The sequence below is a fragment of the Chelonia mydas genome, chromosome 2 (genome assembly GCF_015237465.2).
Source record: "Chelonia mydas isolate rCheMyd1 chromosome 2, rCheMyd1.pri.v2, whole genome shotgun sequence".
Lineage (NCBI taxonomy): Eukaryota > Metazoa > Chordata > Testudines > Cheloniidae > Chelonia > Chelonia mydas.
Window position 1 is genome coordinate 169,335,724 of NC_057850.1, and position 20,788 is coordinate 169,356,511.

Genomic DNA, 20,788 nt, shown 5'->3' on the forward strand with positions numbered 1-20,788 from the left:
AACTCCTACCCAGACTTTGAGATCTATAGATGGAAAAGTGTTCTCATTATTAACCCAAGTGATCAGCAAAATTGTAAGAATGATCAAAAGAAACCTTGCAGATCTCAAACAGAGTCTGGACCACCTTCAACACAGGCATAAGGTTATTTTATTAGTAGAAGTAGTATGTGTGTCAGTATTGTGGTTGCACCTATGCCTCATGCTGCCCTGAAGCCTCACAGGCTGATAATCCTGACCTCTCCACAATGCTACACCACCAGTGCTGGGCTTTTGGTTTCTTAGGCAGCCTTACAAGGTTGCTTAAGAAAAAGAATCAACGCAAGATTCCCTCATTCAAACGTCATGTTCTTACTGAGACTCAAAAAGAAGCCCATGGGACTAATGAAGAGCTATGCCACAGGAATGCTGGGACCAGAATCAGCTGTAGTCCAGAACTGTGATTCTAAATCCTTTCCATCCTGCAATCACTATCAGAGCCCCTTCCTGTCTAGCTGGGACCCCTCTCTCATTATGCAGGAAGGGAGGGCCAGAGAGGTCACTAGAACCCCTGCTATAAGTACTGAAGCACATGGGGTGAGCAATGTGGGAAAAGTAACCATCACTCTGGAAAAGTTAATCTTATTTAAAGATGACTTGGAGTGAAAAGGGGCACAAATCCAATTCTTGTTTTCCACTGCTTTATGGATTCCCATCTGCCTTCTTCCCACTTACTGCAAAAAAGTAGGATTTTTTTCCATTACAATCATAGGTCTTGTCTGTTTTACAACTAGGTAGATGACTTGGGAAGTAGGGAAATTATGAAACCTAAAGAGAGTGAAAGCTGGGCCATTAAGAGAAAGATATTATTAATCAGACTGTTTAAAATGTTGTATTTTGTTAACAGCTATTTAACGTTAACGCTTAATACACAATTGGGAGGAAGGACATCTTTGTTAAAGATTCAGCATCTCTGCCCCTTCAGTTAAGGTGTGAGAAAGCCATCTGTGTGTACTGAGTCATTCAAAAACAGAGAATGAATAAATAAATAATAAATAAAATAGAATAAAACTAGAGAAGCCCAAATTTGACATTCCTGATAGTCCCAAGATAACACTGGCAGGAAAAAAAATATTAAACTCCTCACTATTCAGACCTTCATTATCTCCCCTTGCCACTTGTTCACAGGAAACCTTTCAAAGGTCAAGGCCTGGAAAACCCTGGCCTTGGAGTACTATTTTTTAAAACCAATCAAAAATTTGTCCCCAAAAAAAGACAATTTTGAAACGCAGAGGTACGTTAATTATAAAAAAAAATCCTGTGGTTTTGAAAACTTTGCTAAAGATCTTTGAAGTCAGCATAATAAACTACAACTTCACAAAAAGGCTACTGCATGCTGGAAGAATGGAGGGGACATGCTGTATTGCCACAGACACAAAAGACAATATTAAACTGATGAGTGCATGCAAACTATGGGAATCTCCATCAGCTAAGTGGGAAGTAAGGAGAGCAAAGGGGTGGGGGGGTCAGAGAGAGAAAGTGCAACTTCCCTTTATAGAAAGCATGATGACAAGTGCTAAGCATTTGTGACAGCTCTCTATAAAAAAAACCAACTCAGTGATATAACCAAAACAAAACAAAACAAAAAAACCCACACAGTAAAGAAAACTCACAGCAGGCATATCCACCCTGGGACCAGTTCTCCAACCTCTCTGTACAGCAGGCAAATGGGTCTCAAGAACCTCTCTCTTGCTGTACCACTATTGCAATTAACATGGAAATGTTCTCACTGACAGTAATAAAGGGGCTCAGTGTGCAGCCTGAAGCAGCCTGCCTGTAAGTCACTGCAGATCTCACTGCTGTCCAGAGACAGGGGAGACTTGGTTCCTGCCAGCACTGGTTGTATCACAAAACAATAACTCATACTAAGCGGCTCTCTTCCTTCACTCTGTGATGCAACAGCTACTTTCCAATCAACAGCAAGAGAGAAAGGAGACACAGAAAACCATTTTCATGCTGCTGGGTCCCTGAACATCTTGAAACAGACAGATGGGAAAGAGTCAGTGGACACATCTGCAGTAACATTTCCAATCACATGGTACAGGTGTTATCATGTCATGCAGGAAAAATGGACAGAAAAATGCTCTTTGCAGTCCTTTTTAGTGGATTCTGCATGTGAAGCATTCCCCCCATTCCTCCTCCCCATATGCTGTCAACCACATAAAGCTTCTTATCCACGTGATTTTAATAGCACATGGTCAATATCAGTGGTCTTTTATTGACAATCATTTGTCATGGAGATCACACACACACCATTTAATGAGTACAAACAACGAGAACTTTGTGGTTTAAAAAACCCTCAACCTTAAGAACTTTGCCTGTATCTAAATGGAGCAAAGGGCTTTTTAGTCTGGTTTGTCTGACTTTGCTAACATTTTTGTTCACATAAAGGGAGGTACAGAAGTTTTATGAACAGCCTGAACTATTAAGTTTTCCTTACATCCCGGAATCCCATTTCAGTCTATGCAAAAAATGAGACAGCAATTACACAAATGGAAAGAAGCTTGCAATTTGTGCTTTTTTATTTACAGTTAAAGCAATTTGATCAACAAATTATGACTCTTCCCTTGTACTCAAAAAAATAATACTTCATTCTTCTTTTACTCTACCTTTCATCTGATGATCTCTACGTATTTGACAAAGATTGATTAATTTAACCTCACCATACACCTATCAAGTAGACATAGCGTGTATCAATCATCATACATATTTTACAGAGGGAGACCCTAATGTACACGGATGCCAGCGCTTACATTTTCAGAAGAGCTCACACATTCTGACTGCCTCCATTTTTGGATGGCGAACTTGAGACATTTACGGCTTGCTTTCCACTCACACTTTCAACTGTCCACAGTGGGACCTGTGGGTGCTCAGCTGCTCTGAAAATAAGGCTCTAGGGGATCTTGTGTTGACCATCCAACTGAAGCATCTAAAATTAGAGGACACTTTTGAAAATGTAAACTACACAGCAGACTACCAGCAGAATTGGGAATAGTATACCTAGATCCTGTGAGCCACCTATAGAACATCTCCTCTACATAGTGTTGTAACTAACATAATACCCTTCAGCAAAAGTAGATCCTAAAATGTTCAATTCAGTCTTCCCCACCAATGAATTCAAGGTTCATAAATACAATGACCTGAGCCTGCTACAGAGGCTGACATGAACACCCGTCCTGAGAAATAACCCACAAGTAGATGATGTTATACCTTTGCTCTTGCTGGCAGAAGGCCTAATTTAATCAAGGGGGTTTTCAACAATGTCCTAAAGGCAGTGACTCATTATTAAAATAATATTTTAAATATATAGAGCACCCATGCCCAAAAGCCACTAGGTGTCTAAAGAAATAAAGGCAGGGTAACACGATACATTCCAGAACTGTCAAACAAATATTCCCATTAGACCCACTTTTCATCCCTCTATAAAGATGACCCACATAAAACTAAAACAAACAAAGTACAGGACTGTTACAGGGGCCACAGCTGTAGCAACAGATAATACGATTGGCTATATAAATGCCCCAACAGCTCATGGATTTCAAGAGTGCATCTGGGCTCTTTGGAAAAATAAGATTTTTGAGACACAAGGACCTCTGCATAGTACACACTGCTATTGTGGCATAAAACTGACTTTTGACTAACTGGGTTCATTTTTAAAAGAAAGATAAATGTACATTTAGCAATGTTCATTCACTTCTTGTGGGATCCTAAATTACTTGTTTCAGAGTAGCAGCCATATTAGTCTGTATCTGTAAAAAGAAAAGGAGTACTTGTGGCACCTTATAGACTAACAAATGTATTAGAGCATATGAAAGCTTATGCTCAAATAAATTTGTTAGTCTCTAAGGTGCCACAAGTACTCCTTTAAATTACTTGTGTAGCTATCTGCCTTAGGTTTTGCACTTCCGTCCACCACTGTAGTATTCGAGTGCCTTCCCCGTTAAATAGACAGACAATAATGAAGTCATTCGAGCCCAGATTCACTGATTTCAATGGAATTTAGAAGTCTTCTTGAAATCTCTGGCTCTTTCCCCATTTGGGGCTCTAGAAATCTCTGCTTGGGGGAAGAACTGCTTGTTTGTTTTATTTTTTATATTTTTTTCAGGAGAAAGGAGTCAGTGATTGATGTTGTAAATGTCTCTCTAGTTATGGTGGGAACCCTTTGTCAAATAGAAAAACCTCTGAATTAATTGTCCATCCCCGCCATTTCTACTTGCAATAAATTTCCATGACAAATACATTTCAAGCCCTGCTTTACAGAGCAGCTTGGTCCTGCAAACAGCACAGAGAGCCAGGAATTTCCAGTGTTCTAATCTCTGTTCTGATGCTGATCCCTGTCACTAGCCTCGGGCAAGTCATTTAAGCTCTCATTCTCAATTTCTCCCTTTAAAATTGAAATAACAACATCTGTCTCACTGGAGTGTTGTGAGGTTAATGAATTAGCTAACGTTAACTTTGAAGAACATCTAGAGACATTTAAGAAGATATGGGACTAGTATCTGAGATTGAATATATATTCATTTGTAATCACATTGTGTTTTTTGGATTGCCTAAATATAAATATTGTTTTATTATTTAGATATATAAATGTTTTATAGGGTGTATTTTGTGCTATTTAAGCAAATAAATAAAAATACTTTATAAGTTAATGGTTGTAAAGTGCTTTGACAGTAATCAATTCTAAGTATGTATTATTATTACTACAATTATTTCTATTGTGGTAATGGCCTGGGAATCCCAAAAAAGGCTGAATGAAAAAAAGCATGACACAGCTCACACTACTTTAAATAATATATTAGCTCATGTGGAAGCTGCAACCTGGGTAAAAGAATCATGTAGCAAATCAATCTCATGCACCAGTCATAAGGCAGTCAGTGTACCTTACCATAGATTTCAAAAGTTTCACTCAAAAAAAGTCACATTTCTTTGATCCAGTGGTTTATGCTCAACAGTTCTTAAGCTTGAGCATTTTTCCTACATGCTATTACTGATAACAATTTACAATACATTTTATTTATACAGCACCTAAGCTATAAAAATATCGTGAGCTTTACAAAACAACAAATCCAAAACAAACATACCAGATTAAAAGAAGAACAATTAAAACCAATATAAAACCTTAAATAAAATCAACATGGGGGTATATCCAAAGAGGATTTAGGCAAATTACTTTTCCAAGCACACCAAATCTTTCCCAATGTAACATGTATTATGGACCAAAGACATCTAATCAAATAGATCTTGCATGTGCAAAACATCCCACATTTTCTGAAGACCAATTCTCTTTCTGGTTTATTTTATTGCTGGTCTTCAAGTCTGTTTCCTCTTATTCACATTTTGCCTCTTGTACTTTATGGTGAGTTTTTGCAGAGTCCAAGAGTTATCATGGAAGACACTGAACCAGATTCACAGCTGGTGAAAAAGGCACAACCCAGTTAATTTTAATAGAATTAAATCCACTTATACCAAATGTGATTTTGTCCATCCCCTGTCCCGTTTTTTCCCCTTAAGTGTGACAATTATGGATGGCATAATGACCAATATACCAAGAATAGTTCATCTAAGTGGGTGGCATAAACCTAAAAAGAAAGAACACGGATTCTAAAAATATCCATTTCCTGAAACACTGCATCATTAGGTAAATACTAGTAGTTTTCCAATCAGTTTTCTCTTTTTGCAACATACATACTCCTTCTCTAAACTATCGAGCATAGAGAACTACATCATTTCTACATTTCCAAAGCTTTAAACTACCAGACAGCATCCAAAGGGTCAAGTGTTCAAAAAGCACATTTAAGTAAACCACTTGGGTCTCGGGAAATCAATGAAATACACTGAACAGGGAAGTATTTGATAAGGAAGAGACTGAAGTGCATTGGCAAAGCTGTGAAAGGGCAGCTTACACATGGCAATATGCCTGCACCAAGCCTGGTTCATATCAGTGTAATGCTATGCTTTTAGGTGCACTGAATTCAACCCCAAAAGTCAAAACAAGAAATGAGTACAGCTGATCTTTTATCGAAAGCATGTGGATCTCACTCCTACAAAGCCACCCTTCCAGCTCTGTGATATAAGTACAAGGCCTAAAATAACTTTTTAAAATTAACATAAGCTGCACTTTTTTCCCCTTTTTGTTATAACTGCTGAAGCTAAATACGAAACTACCAAAGTCATCCAGGAAGTCTAAAATAGCGTATTCTTCACTCTCTCTGGCCTGTTCATTCTGATACAATATTGGCAACTGTCCATTTTATATAATGCATTTCATCAACAAAAGGGCACCAGTCCAAAAACTGGATACATCTTCCAGTCCAATGCTAGCTGAAATCTGCTCATTTCCACAAGAGTGAATCTGTGCAGCATTTAACACCTAGCTAAGAAGCTAACCAACCCAAAGTGCTTTAAGACAAGGTAGTGTTCAGCAGTTAGTGTTCCAGAATATGTCTGTCAATGAACCAATTCCAACACAAGAATAATATACAAATGAAATTTGCCCTCCCTCAGCATACAGCTGAATACTAATAATTATAACAACTTTAGTTCTTAGGGCTTCTAAATTGCCAGTTGTAGATTTTGTATAGCCAAGAATAGTTTTATTGGCCCATAACTATAACCATACCAGTATTCCCTGTATACACTCCTTCCACCACCACCCTTGCTGCACCTCACAAAGAACTAGCAAACTCAGTCCTACAAAATCAAGTCAATTTCAGCACAGAGAATAATTTCACAACAGTCCCACTACAATGCTGCTTTTTAAGTTTTTCAGGTGCCTGTGGGAGTTTTCCATGGCTCCTAGGGGACTAAAAGCTTTTTCTTTCCCAATCTGTACAGTTACAGCTTGTGAGCATCATTAATATTTGACTACAGACAGATTTCTCTCTCAAAAGGTTAGTGTTCCCCTCTACTGGGTGGAAAAAAAAATACACATCTGCACAAGAAAAAAGAAAGATGTGGGACAAGAGACCCAGAGTGAGAAAAATAAATCTGGAATCTCAAACTACTCACTCAAGAATCAAAAATGAAAATGTATTCAAGGTCTCCAAGGCTGACAGCACAAAATACATTATAAGTTTTGATCTTTACAGGGGAAAAAGGGAAGAGGTGTAATATACACACAAAGGAGGAATCCCCTGGTGTGGGGGGGAGGGGGGGGGAAAACAAGGCCAGATGTGGGGGGAGACATGACCACACAGATCCACTTTCTGCACTAAGTGATTTGCCATCATTTTAAAAGTCATCAGACCAATCTCTGAATACATAAATGCCATTACTAAGAAAGATTTTTTAATATATATCACCAGAAAATCTATTTGCAAATAACAGAAGAATATTTATTAAATTTAAAAAATATATACTTCTATCTTCAATCTTACCTCCAGAAACAAGGAGAGCAGGAATATGACCCACTGCTGGAAACGGTTCATTTCGCCTCTTCTTTCTGTAGCCTTATTTTCTCAGATGTACATGAAAGCTGTCAGCAGAGCGAGCCCCATCACTGTCACTGGGGGAGGGGGGAGATGTAAGAAGAGCATCAGGGGGTGAGCATGGTGGGGGGCGACACCCAGAGGCGATGCCTTGTGGGGGGCGGGGGCGGTAGGCTGGCACAGCTCCCCGGGGTTTGGGGGCGAGGCGGCGCACAGAGGGATCCCCTGGCAGGGGGGAGACCAGGAGAGATTGGGGGAGCCACGCCCACGCCGATCCCCTAGCGAGGGGGAGGAGGTCAGGGCCGGTCAGTCCGCAGTCAGGCTGCCCTTCGCCTTCCCGGCCAGCAGCTGCGGGGGGACGGTCCCGTGCGGGGCGCCTGGCTCGGAGCCGCGGGAGCAGCAGCGGCGGCGGCAGCAGGGAGCGGATCCGGGCGAGGGCGGCCGGAGCGGCACAAAGAGGCCCCGAGCCGCGGGGCGGGGAGAGAGGAGCGGCGGGGACCCGCCCCCCGGGACCGCCCCGCGGCGCTGCCTGGCCAGGGAGCCGCCGCAGTCTTGGGCCGGGAGCAGCCCCGGGCCAAGGCTGCCCGGGCGGAGAAGGGCGATGGGGCCGTGCCCGGGCCGCAGGGGGCGGGAGCTGCTAGGCACCTGGGGGGGGAAGGAGACCCGAGCCCCCCTCTGCTTCCCGCTGAGCTGGCCCTGCAGCCTCCCCCGCGCTGGGGGCTGGAGGGTTACCAGCCCCCGGGCCTAGCCTCCTGCTGCCCAGCTTCTTGGTGTCCAAAACGCCGCAGATTTTCCTAGGCTAGACTAGAAACGCTCAGCCAAATGGCAGCGGCTGCCCCGTGCCAGGCCTGGAAGGGTTATGGGTGGGAGATTACAAAAGCCTTCGCGGAAAGCTTCCCTCAGGCAGCCTCTGGGGTTCAGGGGCCATGTTCTGTAGGTGGGAGTAATGAGTACACTTGAGAACCCCCTGTTGTGTTGGATGTTACTGCAGATCCTCAGAGGATTCAGGTACCTTGTAGAAGAATTTAGGAACAACTTTTCAAAAGGAACCACTGATTTTGGATCTTCCATTTCTCATTGGTAAGGCTGCCAGTCTGTCACGGAGGTTAGGGTTTCCGTGACTTTCCGGGACCTCCCTGACGTCTGCAGCAGCGGTGCAGCTGACCCTAGGGCTGGCCAGCTGGGGAAGTCCCCGGGCCCGCCGCACCTGCCCCAGCTCTGGTGGCCCCAAGCAGCTTGACCAGAGGAGATGTCGGAGCAGCAGGGGACCAGGGCGCTGCCCTGGAGCAGAGGTCTCGGACCGGCCGTGGTGCCCTGGGGGCCCCCGACAGTATCTAAGATTTAGTCAGGGATATTTATAGTACAAGTCATGGACAGGTCAGGGGGCCATGAATTTTTGTGTATTGCCCGTTACCTGTCCATAACTTTTACTAAAAATACCCGTGATTAAAACGTAGCCTTACTCATTGGCCAACGTGAGATACCCTGGCCTGGATTTGTCAGAAGTCAATAGTAACTGCAAAGTGATGGCCACCATTTTGGCCAACATCAAGGACTGAACCAGGGGTCTCTGACCTAAAAGCAAGAGTCTGTGCCATTTAAATTAAAAAGTTAGCAAAGAGCTGTAACAGACTGGCAGCCTCTGTGACTTGGACATAGAAGAGGACATCTAACATCCTGACTGGTGGGTTACACACACCAGCTAGGAAAATCAGATCCAAGTTATTTCAGAGGCCACTTTTGAAAATTTGGCCCATAATCCTTAACATGAAATGAGAAGCAATGCATATACATAACTGTCTAAAATCAAATATAGGCTCAATAGTCTTCAATAACAGGGCTCTGTCCTGCACTTGCATTACAATTTAAACTCACTTTCCCTCTATACTCCTAACGGTATTCTGCACACAATATTTTAAAGCTCTGCAAAATTCTGCACATTTTATTTGTCAATAAATTAATTTTATTAATTTTATTCTAGCTGTGGGAGCAACCAGCGCCCAGACTGTGGCCCTGATCACCCCCAGGCTCCACCCTCACTCTGTGTCTTCCCCTAGGGACCTGCACTCACTCCACCTCTTCCCCCTAGGCGCCTCCCGCGCACCACAGAGAGGAGCAGCCGGCCAGGCCTCAGGGCAAGGGGCAGAGAGAAGCTAGGAGGGGGGCATCTGGAGAAGAGGCAGAGAGGGGTGAGGGCGGTCTTAGGAGAAGAGGAGCAAGCAGCAGGTGGGCAGGGAGGCCTTGGGGGAAACAGGCAGAGAGGAGCGAGTGGGGGAGCCTCGAGGAAGAGATGGAGTGAGAGTGGGCCATGAGTGCGCCAGGTGTGGGCATGCAGTCTCAGCCCAGCAGGATCCAAGTGTGGAAGGGTTTGGGCGGGGGGGGGGGGGGAATCCAGGTGTGAGATGAGAGGGTTCTGGGTGGGGCAGTCTGGGTGGGGGCAAATCAGTGGGGGGGGTCTCGATGAGGCGGGGGATCTGGATGCACAGGGGCTCGCTGTAGTATTCTGGGTGCAGAGGTAATGGGACTCTGCAGGGGGGTCTAAGTAAAGGTGGTTGGGGCTCTGCTGGAGGGGTCTGGGTATGGGGGAACTCAGCAGGGGGTCTAGGAGCATTGGGAGTGAGGCTTGGTGGGATGGGGGTCCAGCTGCAGCTGGTTGGGGCTTGTGGTTGGGGGTGGTCGAGGTGCAGGGGGATGGGGCTCATCAAGGTGGGAATTGAAGTGTGTGGGGGTCTGGGTGCAGGGGGGTTCTGGGTGCAGGGGGCGAGGCGCAGCAGGGTGGGAGGTTTCTGGGGGAGGCTCACCAGCAGGGTATCGGGGGATTAGATGCAAGTTGGTTGGGCAGATGGGGAACAGGAAGTGGGGGGCTTGTGCAGAGCTTCCTGCAGGTTGGGGGGGTGGCTGTCTGACCCAGCCCTGGCCCCAGCTGCTCCATGCAGGAGAAGAGGAAATCTCATCTTCTCCCGCCCCTAGTCCGGACTAGCATCTGAACCTGGTGCAGGGGAGAAGCCACCGGCCAGGGGCTCTGGTCACTGTGATTTACCTCTCTGCCGGCTGCTCTGGGTGTCCAAAAATGACACACCCATGCTGTTGGGGAGGGCACATGACTGCTCTTCCAGCTGCTCTTCCAGAAAGTCATTTTTCTGCAGAGAAGCAAAGAAATCTGCAGGGGACATGAATTCTGCACACATGCAGTGGCGTAGAGTTTCCCAAGGAGTACCTCTCAAATTTCTATAATCTCATGTAAAGTACAAGATATGCTTTGGAGAGACACCAAACATGTTTGTGCCTCATATTGCAATTTAGTTATTAGAGGTGCAAATGCATCTGCAGATGACATATTCCTTAACAAAATATTGGTTACATTCCTCAGTGGAAGATGGGTGCTCCTGCATACATTGATGGGAGCTCTGTGGCAATAGAGAGATACGGAGAGAATTCTGGCTGCAGAATTGGCAGTTGGGAAGGAACTGGAAAGAAGAGAAGGGACTGGGAAAAGCCAGCGGAGAGAGAAAGCACGCACAGGGAAAGGCTTGGAGAAGGATATTAGGGGCCTATGACCTAAGGTTTTTTGCTGGCCTCAAAGGCTAATTCTGCGTGCACTTCCAGATGATAGTCCACTGGCCATGTACATTGCCCTGAGTGGCTGACAGCCAGCTGTTAGGTATTCTTCATTCTCTAAATAACCCAATATACATTACTGACACCAAAGTTAGAGTGAGGATCAATCAGGTGTCAGGAGTTTTATCTTGGTAAAATAAGGGGGGTCCAGTGGATATAATGTACTTAGATTTTCAGAAAGCCCTTGACAAGGTCCCTCATCAAAGGCTCTTAAGCAAAGTAAGCGGTCATGAGATAAGAGGGAAGGTCCTCTCATGGATCAGTAACTGGTAAAAGGATAGGAAACAAAGGGTAGGAATAAATGGTCAGTTTTCAGAATGGAGAAAGGTAAATAGTGGTGTCCCCCAGGGGTCCTTACTGGGACCAGTGCTGTTCAACATATTCATAAATGATCTGGGAAAAGGGGTAAACAGTGAAGTGACAACATTTGCAGATGATACAAAACTACTCAAGATAGTTAAGTCCAAAGTAGACTGCAAAGAGTTAAAGGGATCTCACTGGGTGACTGGGCAAGAAAATGGCAGATGACAGTCAATGTTGATCAACGCAAAGTAATGCACATTGGAAAACATAATCCCAACTATACATATAAAATGATGGGGTCTAAATTAGCTGTTACCACTCAAGAAAGAGACAGTTCTATGAAAACGTCCATTCAATGTGCGGTGGCAGTAAAAAACCCTAAGAATGTTGGGCATCATTAAGAAAGGATAGATAATGAGACAGAAAATATCATAATGCCTCTATATAAATCTGTGGTATGCCCACAGGTTGAATACTGCATGCAGATCTGGTCACCCCATCTCAAAAAAGATATATTAGAACTGGAAAAGGTACAGAAAAGGGCAACAAAAATTGTTAGGGGTATGGAACAGCTTCCATATGAAGAGAGATTAATAAGAGTGGGACTTTTCAGCTTGGAAAAGAGACAACTAAGGGGGGATATGATAGAGGTCTATAAAATCATGATTGGTGTAGAGAAAGTAAATAAGGAAGTGTTATTTACTCCTCATGACCCAATAACTAGGGGTCACCGAATGAAATTAATAGGCAGCAGGTTTAAAACAAACAAAAGGAAGTATTTCTTCATACAAAGCACAGTCAACCCATGGAACTATTTGCCAGAGAATGTTTTGAAGGCAAAGACTATAACAGGATTCAAAAAAGAACTAGATAAGCTCACGGAAGATAGCCATTGATGGACCTATTAGCCAGGATGGGCAGGGATGCAAAACCATACTTTGAAGTGTCCCTAGCCTCTGTTTGCCAGAAGTTGGGAATGGGCGACAGGGGATGGATCACTTGATGATTACCTGTTCTGTTCATTCCCTCTGAAGCACCTGGCATTGGCCACTGTTGGAAGACAGGATACTGGGGTAGAGAGACCATTGGTCTGACCAGCGTGGCCATTCTTATGTTCTCATGAAAAGAAAAGGGACGGACAATACTTTGTCAACAGGAGATATAGTTCCTGAGGGGGAGAAAATTCTGGGCTTGAAAGGAAGCAAATAGAGCCTAGTTACATAGTGACATACACTATGAGTGAGGTAGGGTATCTATTACACTTGATGGAAATTATCTTTGTAGAGAAGGATATTGATATCCAAAATCATAATATTCTCTCCCAAGCAAATGCTAAACTGAAAGAACAAAAGTAGCTCAGGGCACAGGAATAAAAAGTTTCAGATTTCATATAAACCCTACCTAGGCTCCATCAAGTGGTATTAGTGCTCTTCCATCATCTTAGTTTGGACTCGAGGGGCCAGATTCAGCCCTGGTGCAAGTCAGCTACATTTAATAGAAATTCACTTAGCCCAGCATGTAGCATTTTTGTCGTCTGTGAAAGCATGCGTTTCAGAAAAAACATTTTCAACTTGTCTATCAGATAAATGAACACTTTCCTTCTACCACACTACAACGCATCAGCAAAGCATCTAGGAGGCACAAGTTGCACCAATCAAATAGAACAGCTGACTTGGACAAGCCTTTTCTTCTGGGCAAGTTCTCTAAATAAAATTTAATCCGTAATTCACATTCTGATTTCCCTGTCTCTTAAGACAATGTTTAAATGGTTTGGCACTTCAGAGAACAATTGACTCTGCCAATATCTGGGCATAAAAACAAGTTTAAAAAACCCACAGAACAAAAGTTAACACTTATCAGAAAAATGTTTTTATTTAATATTAGTACTCTTGTTAATGCTGAAATAGTTGTTCCTAAAGCCATTATGAAATATATGGTCTCACAGGGGCTGTGTGTAAAATAAATATGGTAACCACTACTATGAAAACAGCTGATACTATATTATCTTTCATTTCCCTATTTGTGTTGTATTATATATTGTGAATTATTTGTATTAGCATAGCACCTAGGTGTCTGTGTTATGGACCAGAATCCCATTTTGCTAGGTGCTGTGAACAGAATAAAAAAAGATGGTCCTAATTATACGAGTAAAACTGCTTCTTAATTTTGTCGAAGAAAAACCAGTCATTAGTTCGAGATTTGTTGTTAAAAATTGTAACATTCCTGTACAAGTACATTTTTAAGCTTTTGTTTCAGAAAGATGTAAACGTAACTCTTCTTTGGGTAATGTTGATTATAACAAAAAAAAATATAAATAACCTCTCATCTTTAAAACACATACAAGACACTTGCTGAAATAGCTTGGATGGGAGTGTATTAGGCTAAAGAGATATAGTAAAAGTCCCATTGTTCAATCCTAGGTTGTGGAACTCTTCCACTCCCCACCCCCCCACACTTCCTTTTTACCTACAGCCTGGATTCTGCAGACACTTGCAAATATGAACAGCTCTGCACACAACAGTAGTCCCATTTGCAGGATCAGGGCCTAAATTACCATCAGACTGCTCAAATAGTGACGACTAATTTCTTATCTTGATCACTGTAACTGACTAATAACTTACCATCATCAATATGATTGACTTTCAATGGAACTTATGCTTCTAACTTACTTAGATGGTTAGGAAAACCCTACCCCAAAGCAAGCTGTTTTACATCTTTAAGCAGTATACACTTATACCTGAAACACAGTACATGGAGGTTTGGGGAGTTGATCCACATGTTAGTCCAGTGTGAAACTGAAATGTCACTATTTAGATTCCATTCAATTTAATTTTGATAGGAAAAGATACTATTGAGCCCAGTTGCACCAATCAGCACAAATAAATTTGTCCTGCATGTATTTTAGCAACAGTGTGTGCAGATATTAATTTTTTATACAATGCCAGCCTCTTTATTAAAATTGCAGGGCACAATAGAAGATTGGGACACCTACAGTTTGTTATAATTGCTGAAATTAAATACCCAACCTATCTGAAATGAAGTTAAGGATGAAGGATTATGTGTTAATTGGCAAACCTCTTGGATGTTCCTGAAGAACATGGCTGTGTTAAACTCTTCATAGTGCTGCATACTCATTGTGCCTTTCAGTCTCTTAGCAGTGTTGGTTGCTTGGCCATCATCTTAAAAAAAATGGAGCAAACAATATTTTAAGGAGCAGTAAGTATAGTATAACATTATTCAACATACAGAATGATGAAGCATTCTGATTAATCATACTGCACAATACAACCCAAATATTCATATTAATATCAGATGCCATTATATTCATTTTTCTCCAATTCAAGATGAAGTTTTTTCTCTCAAATAGTAAATATACCCAAACTTAGCATTTATAGACCCAGAGCTCTCCAAGCTGCTTACAAAAGATGGGCTCTTTGCAAATACAGGCTCGTTTTTTGCAGTCCCAGTTGCGAGGTCAAGCATTTGCATGGCAGAAGGATTTCGGGAGGATCAGGGGCTAGCCGTAATCATGGTATTGCTAGGGGACTGATTCTCCACAGCCTTGCTCCTTATTTTGTCATGTAAAATGCTTCCAAATCAGAATGGTAACATTATGCACTGACTTTGACCAGTTGTAAATGAGTGCACAAGTGGAAGGCAGTGGAGAATCAGGACCTAGAAGTGTATTACTATGAAAGATGACTTTAAGGAGAGAATCAAAAGTCTATCAGAAAGAGACAAATCTCACTAAGAGAGGAGAGGGCCTACCAGTGAGACTGATTGTCTGGAGGTCTCTCGAAATGAGACATAGCCTTAATGAGGGAACGGGGACTTACCAGTGGGCAGGATTGAGAGAAGGTCATTTGGATGTCTGTCAGCAAGAGAGGTGGCCTCAGGAAAGGGGTGCAGTTCAGCTGTGGAATGATGTGACAGACTGACTATATCCTGTAATACCCTGAACAACCCTTATGGAATTAAAAATTACTACTTCATTGAATGTTTTGAATTAGGGCTATTACCTTTGGGATACACTGTATTAAAAATGCAAATGCGTATGTGTTATAGTGACATTGTACATGCCTTCTCTACTGGAGAAGGGGATGTTAATGCACTTCCTCCATTATCAACCCTTTGAGGCCACCGCCTGCAGAGGTATGCATATATTAATTCAAACTGGATTCTCCAGGGACCAACAAAGAAAGGGTGTGTTGGGTAAATAGCCTGGTTTTAAACTGACTGAGGGCCTTCTTCCTGATCCAGCAAGCAGACAAGACTTCTGGTCCATGGAGGACCTCAATCCTTAGGGTAGGTTTGGAAGGACTGGACCTACTGAGATCTCATACAACTGTGCGCTTGTTGTGAGCTGAAGCAGTTATGAACTTGTAACCACAAGGAAGTGCCTTGGGTGGGAAGTTGAAGGACTACTTCTGCCAGAATCCATCTTAGGGTGAACTTCGGTAAGCTTGTTAGCATGCATGTAGGTTCTTTTAGTTTTTTTTAATAGTTTTTCTCCTTAAGAATAAAGTAGGCTTGCATAGGAAGTGCTGTGTGGTACCTTATAACAGTTACAGCTGTTAACCATCTCTGAAGAGAAAGCAAGCAAGCATCCTTGGGCAAGTGTCTGTGGTGAGACGAACACGGTATAGGCAGGGAACTGCAAAGCCTGGAAATATCCCCGTCAGAATCAAGAGAGATGCAGGTCTCCACCAAGGAAGACAATGGCTGAGAAGCTGCAAACCCGAGAGTGGGACCACTTGCTGGACCCCTGAGGGAAAATACATCCACTGTTGTCCTAAACTATGACAGCGGGTTCAAGAACAGATGAATGATTCTAGCAGTGGGCAGATGGTTTTAGGGGAAGTGAAGTGGAAGCAGAAAACAAGTGGGGAGTCCATCACGAGAGCCTTGCATTATTAGGAAGGAAGAGGGAGTAGGAGGGGAGTGAGACTTTGAAGTGGAAGGTACAGTAGAACAAAGCCTAGTGAGCACAAACGATCTGTTATACAGTGTATACCTATCAATTGATATGGAAGCAGTGTCAAAGACATCATTTTTATATAAAAAAATATAATGCCAAAAATTCCTTTCGGGCAAAAGTTCATGTTCTGCAGATACAGCAAACTACAAAAAGAGAAAGCATATCCTGCCATAATCTATCCAGTCCTCTTATCTTTGCCAGCTGCTGAATCCTTACGTACAGCAGTAGCTTGATTAAAAACATTTTAAAGTCCCTCTCTCTGGTAGAAAATTCTTGGAGAAAGAGGAGGAAAAGGGGCTGTGGGGTGAGTCTAAGAACTGAAAATATGATGGAATGAAAAACAATGTGATGTATATCTCACCAACCCAAGAGAGCTGTCCTAGCATTCCAGTGGAAGTGACTAGAGAACGCAACCTCAAGCACATGATGGTATAATGGAAATGTAAAGCTATTCTCCTGAGGCCTGATAAGACAAACCTTCTGGGAAAAAAATCCCCAGAACAGTCTATTTACATTATCTCAGATTGCTTTCTTGTCTGGGCTGAGAATTCATCCTGTAAGCAGAAATTGGAAAGACTTTCCAGGTCATCAATTACATTCTGGGGGCTTGATTTTCCTTTCATCCAAGTAAATCAGAATTAATCCAATGAAATCAATGGTGTTATACCACCGTAAAACTGGTGCAAGAGGAGAATCTGGCATTAGAGGTCTGCTATTAAACAAAAATAGAAAGAAATCAAGTGAGCTGCTTAACTGGTCCTTTCCTTCACCATTTAAAGTAGCATTAATTTGCTGGTGTTTTTACTACTGTGAATCTCTCTCTCTCCCTAACAATCCAAGGCTCCCTCCTATCCCAGCTGGACCTTTCAGTTTGAGAAATGAGAGCTCATTAAATACAGCTGGAAAATTCTCTAGGCATACAGCATCAATTCACCAGGAATTACTGGCCACATGTTTATTAGCTAATGCCCACCAGCAAATTCCTTCTTCCCCTGTTGTAATGAGCAAGGAAAGAGAACCAAGCTGTCATTGAACTGAAAAATAAATACTGGCTATCCCTCAGGAATGGACATGGGAAATATAACTCATGTCACCACAGAAGTCACATCTCTAATACAGGTCTGAGTTGTAAAACAAGGAATTGTTCACTGAGCTTTAGAATGACATTTATTTTGTTGATTGTCATGGCTTTTTAAAAGCCTTTTGGGGTCCACTGTGAAAAAGCCGTTTTGAGCACCTTTAAAAAATGAGCATCATTAACCAGAATAACTATGACCACTCCCTCAGAGCCTGCAGGATGAATATCCATTCATTGACTATTAAGATGTAGTTATTTCTTCACCTCACTGTGTAAATACATATTTAGGAACTTTGTAAACAGTAAACTGCTGAAATAAGCCATGTAGTATTTGTTAGGCATTGACAGGGTCTTTGGGCGTGTAGAGTACAAATACCATACACAGATTCCCACTACAGATTTGATTGGAGAGGGTACTATATTTCCTGTTCTAAACTGTTGCATTGTGGTGTTGTCCACTGTTAAAGAGCTGTTGAGTTCCACACCAGTACGTGACTACATGTAAGTGCTGACTGAAGTAACTCCTGAACAGAGAGGGGAGACATCCTGCAGTCTTTCCTCAGGCCAAACCCACTGATAGCAGAGGCAGTTCTGTCTGCCTAAAGTGTGCAGGGATAGTTCTATAGTGAAGGAGCTTTTAGAGTCCTTTTGAGATGTTCTTGCCCCCCTTAGCCTCTTCTAGTGGCCCTGGATAGAAACTACATATATAATAAGGTAGATCAAAATAAGCTTTGTAAGCCCTGGTCTACACTAGGAGTTGAGGTCAAATTTAGCAGCGTTAAAATCGATTTAACCCTGCACCCACCCACACGATGAAGCCCTTTTTTTCGACTTAAAGGGCTCTTAAAATCGATTTCCTTACTCCACCCCCAACAAGGAGATTAGCGCTGAAATCGGCCTTGCTGGGTCGAATTTGGGGTACTGTGGACACAATTAGGCGGTATTGGCCTCCGTGAGCTATCCCAGAGTGCTCCATTGTGACAGCTCTGGACAGCACTCTCAACTCAGATGCACTGGCCAGGTAGACAGGAAAAAGGCCGGCAAACTTTTGAATTTCAATTTCCTGTTTGGCCAGCGTGGCAAGCTGCAGGTGACCATGCAGAGCTCATCAGCAGAGGTGACCATGATGGAGTCCCAGAATCGCAAAAGAGCTCGAGCATGGACCGAAGGGGAGGTACGGGATCTGATCGCTGTATGGAAGAGGAATCCGTGCTACCAGAACTACGTTCCAGTTTTCAAAATGCCAAAACATTTCTCAAAATCTCCCAGGGCATGAAGGACAGAGGCCATAACAGGGACCCAAAGCAGTGCCGCATGAAACTTAAGGAGCTGAGGCAAGCCTACCAGAAAACCAGAAAGGCAAACGGCTGCTCCAGGTCAGAGCCCAAAACATGCTGCTTCTATGATGAGCTGCATGCCATTTTAGGGGGTTCAGCCACTACTACCCCAGCCATGTTGTTTGACTCCTTCAATGGAGATGGAAGCAATACGGAAGCAGGTTTTGGGGATGAGGAAGATGATGATTATGAGGTTGTAGATAGCTCACAGCAAGCAAGCGGAGAAACCGGTTTTCCCGACAGCCAGGAAGTGTTTCTCACCCTGGACCGGGAGCCAGTACCCCCCGAACCCACCCAAGGCTGCCTCCTGGACCCGCCAGGTGGAGAAGGGACCTCTGGTGAGTATACCTTTTAAAATACTATACATGGTTTAAAAGCAAGCATGTTTAATGATTAATTTGCCCTGGCATTCGCGGCTTTCCTGAATGTACTCCCAAAGCCTTTGCAAGAGGTTTCTGGGGAGGGCAGCCTTATTCCATCCACCATGGTAGGACACTTTACCACTCCAGGCCAGTAGCACATACTCGGGAATGATTGTAGAACAAAGCATTGCAGTGTATGTTTGCTGGCATTCAAACAACATCCGTTCTTTATTGCTCTGTGTTATTCTCAGGAGAGTGATATCATTCATGGTCACCTGGTTGAAATAGGGTGCTTTTCTTAAGGGGACATTCAGAGGTGCCTGTTCCTGCTGGGCTGTTTGCCTGTGGCTGAACAGAAATGTTCCCCGCTATTACCCACAGGGAGGGGCTAGCTATGCGCTGGGGGGAGACAAAATGCGACCTTGGAACAAAAGCATGTGTGCTATGTATGCAATGTTAACAGCAAGGTTTACCGTGAAAGAGTGTACCCATTGTTCTATAAAATGTGTCTTTTTAAATACCCCTGTCCCTTTTTTTTTCTCCACCAGCTGCATGTGTTTCAAGGATCACAGGATCTTCTCCTTCCCAGAGGCTAGCGAAGATTAGGAGGTGAAAAAAATGCACTTGCGATGAAATGTTCTCTGAGCTCATACTTCCTCCCACACTGACAGAGCACAGACGAATGCATGGAGGCAGACAATGTCAGAGTGCAGGAAAGCACAAAATGATCAGGAGGAGAGGTGGCGGGGTGAAGAGAGTAAGTGGCAGGCTGAAGAGAGGGTTGAAGCTGAAAGGTGGCAGCAGCGTGATGAGAGGAGGCAGAATTCAATGGTGAGGCTGGAGGATCAAACTAATATTCTCCAGGGTATGGTTGAGCTGCAGAAAAGGTAGCAGGAGCACAGACCACCGCTATAGCCCCTGTGTAACAAACCGCCCTCCTCCCCAAGTTCCATAGCCTCCTCACCCAGATGCCCAAGAACGCGGTGGGGGGGCCTCCAGCCACTCCACCCCAGAGGACTGCCCAAGCAACAGAAGGCTGGCATTCAATAAGTTTTAAACTTTTAAAGTGCTGTGTGGCCTTGTCCTTCCCTCCTCCACCACCCCTCCTGGTGCTTCTCTCCTCCACCACCCCTCCTGGGCTACCTTGGTAGTTATCCCCCTATTTGTGTGATGAATGAATAAAGAATACATGAATGTGAAGCAACAATGACTTTATTGCCTCTGCAAGTGGTGATCGAAGGGAGGAGGGGAGGGTGGTTAGCTTACAGGGAAGTAGAGTGAACCAAGGGGCCGGGGGTTTCCATCAAGGAGAAACAAACAGAACTTTCACACCGGCCAGTCAAGCTTTGAAAACCAGTTTCATCTCTGATGCTTACCGTGCCCTCCTGTGCTCTTCTAACCGCCCTGGTGTCTGGCTGTGCGTAACCAGCAGCCAGGCGATTTGCCTCAACCTCCCACCCCACCATATATGTCTCCCCCTTACTCTCTCAGATATTGTGGAGCGCACAGCAAGCAGTAATAACACTGGGAATATTGGTTTCGCTGAGGTCTAACCGAGTCAGTAAACTACGCCAGCGCGCTTTTAAACGTCCAAATGCACATTCTACCACCATTCTGCACTTGCTCAGCTGTAGTTGAACAGCTCCTGA

At 43.5% G+C, this 20,788-nt stretch overlaps 1 protein-coding gene across 3 annotated transcripts in view; it reads right to left on the minus strand.

Annotated features, from left to right (window-relative positions):
- The window catches only part of VOPP1 (VOPP1 WW domain binding protein), a 104,247-nt gene that overhangs the window by 79,798 nt on the left and 3,661 nt on the right, over nucleotides 1–20,788 (minus strand). Inside the window, exons 1-2 of one of the 3 annotated variants that reach the window (XM_043540522.1) lie at nucleotides 8,109–8,282; nucleotides 7,413–7,540 (exon numbers count right to left, since the gene is read on the minus strand). In XM_043540522.1, the coding sequence (XP_043396457.1) occupies nucleotides 7,413–7,463 (51 nt within the window). In that variant the 5' untranslated portion in view covers nucleotides 7,464–7,540; nucleotides 8,109–8,282. Of the gene's footprint in view, nucleotides 1–7,412; nucleotides 8,075–8,108; nucleotides 8,283–14,459; nucleotides 14,564–20,788 lie in introns of those variants that run through there. The other 2 variants (XM_043540520.1, XM_007059373.4) reach the window with 2 other exon arrangements.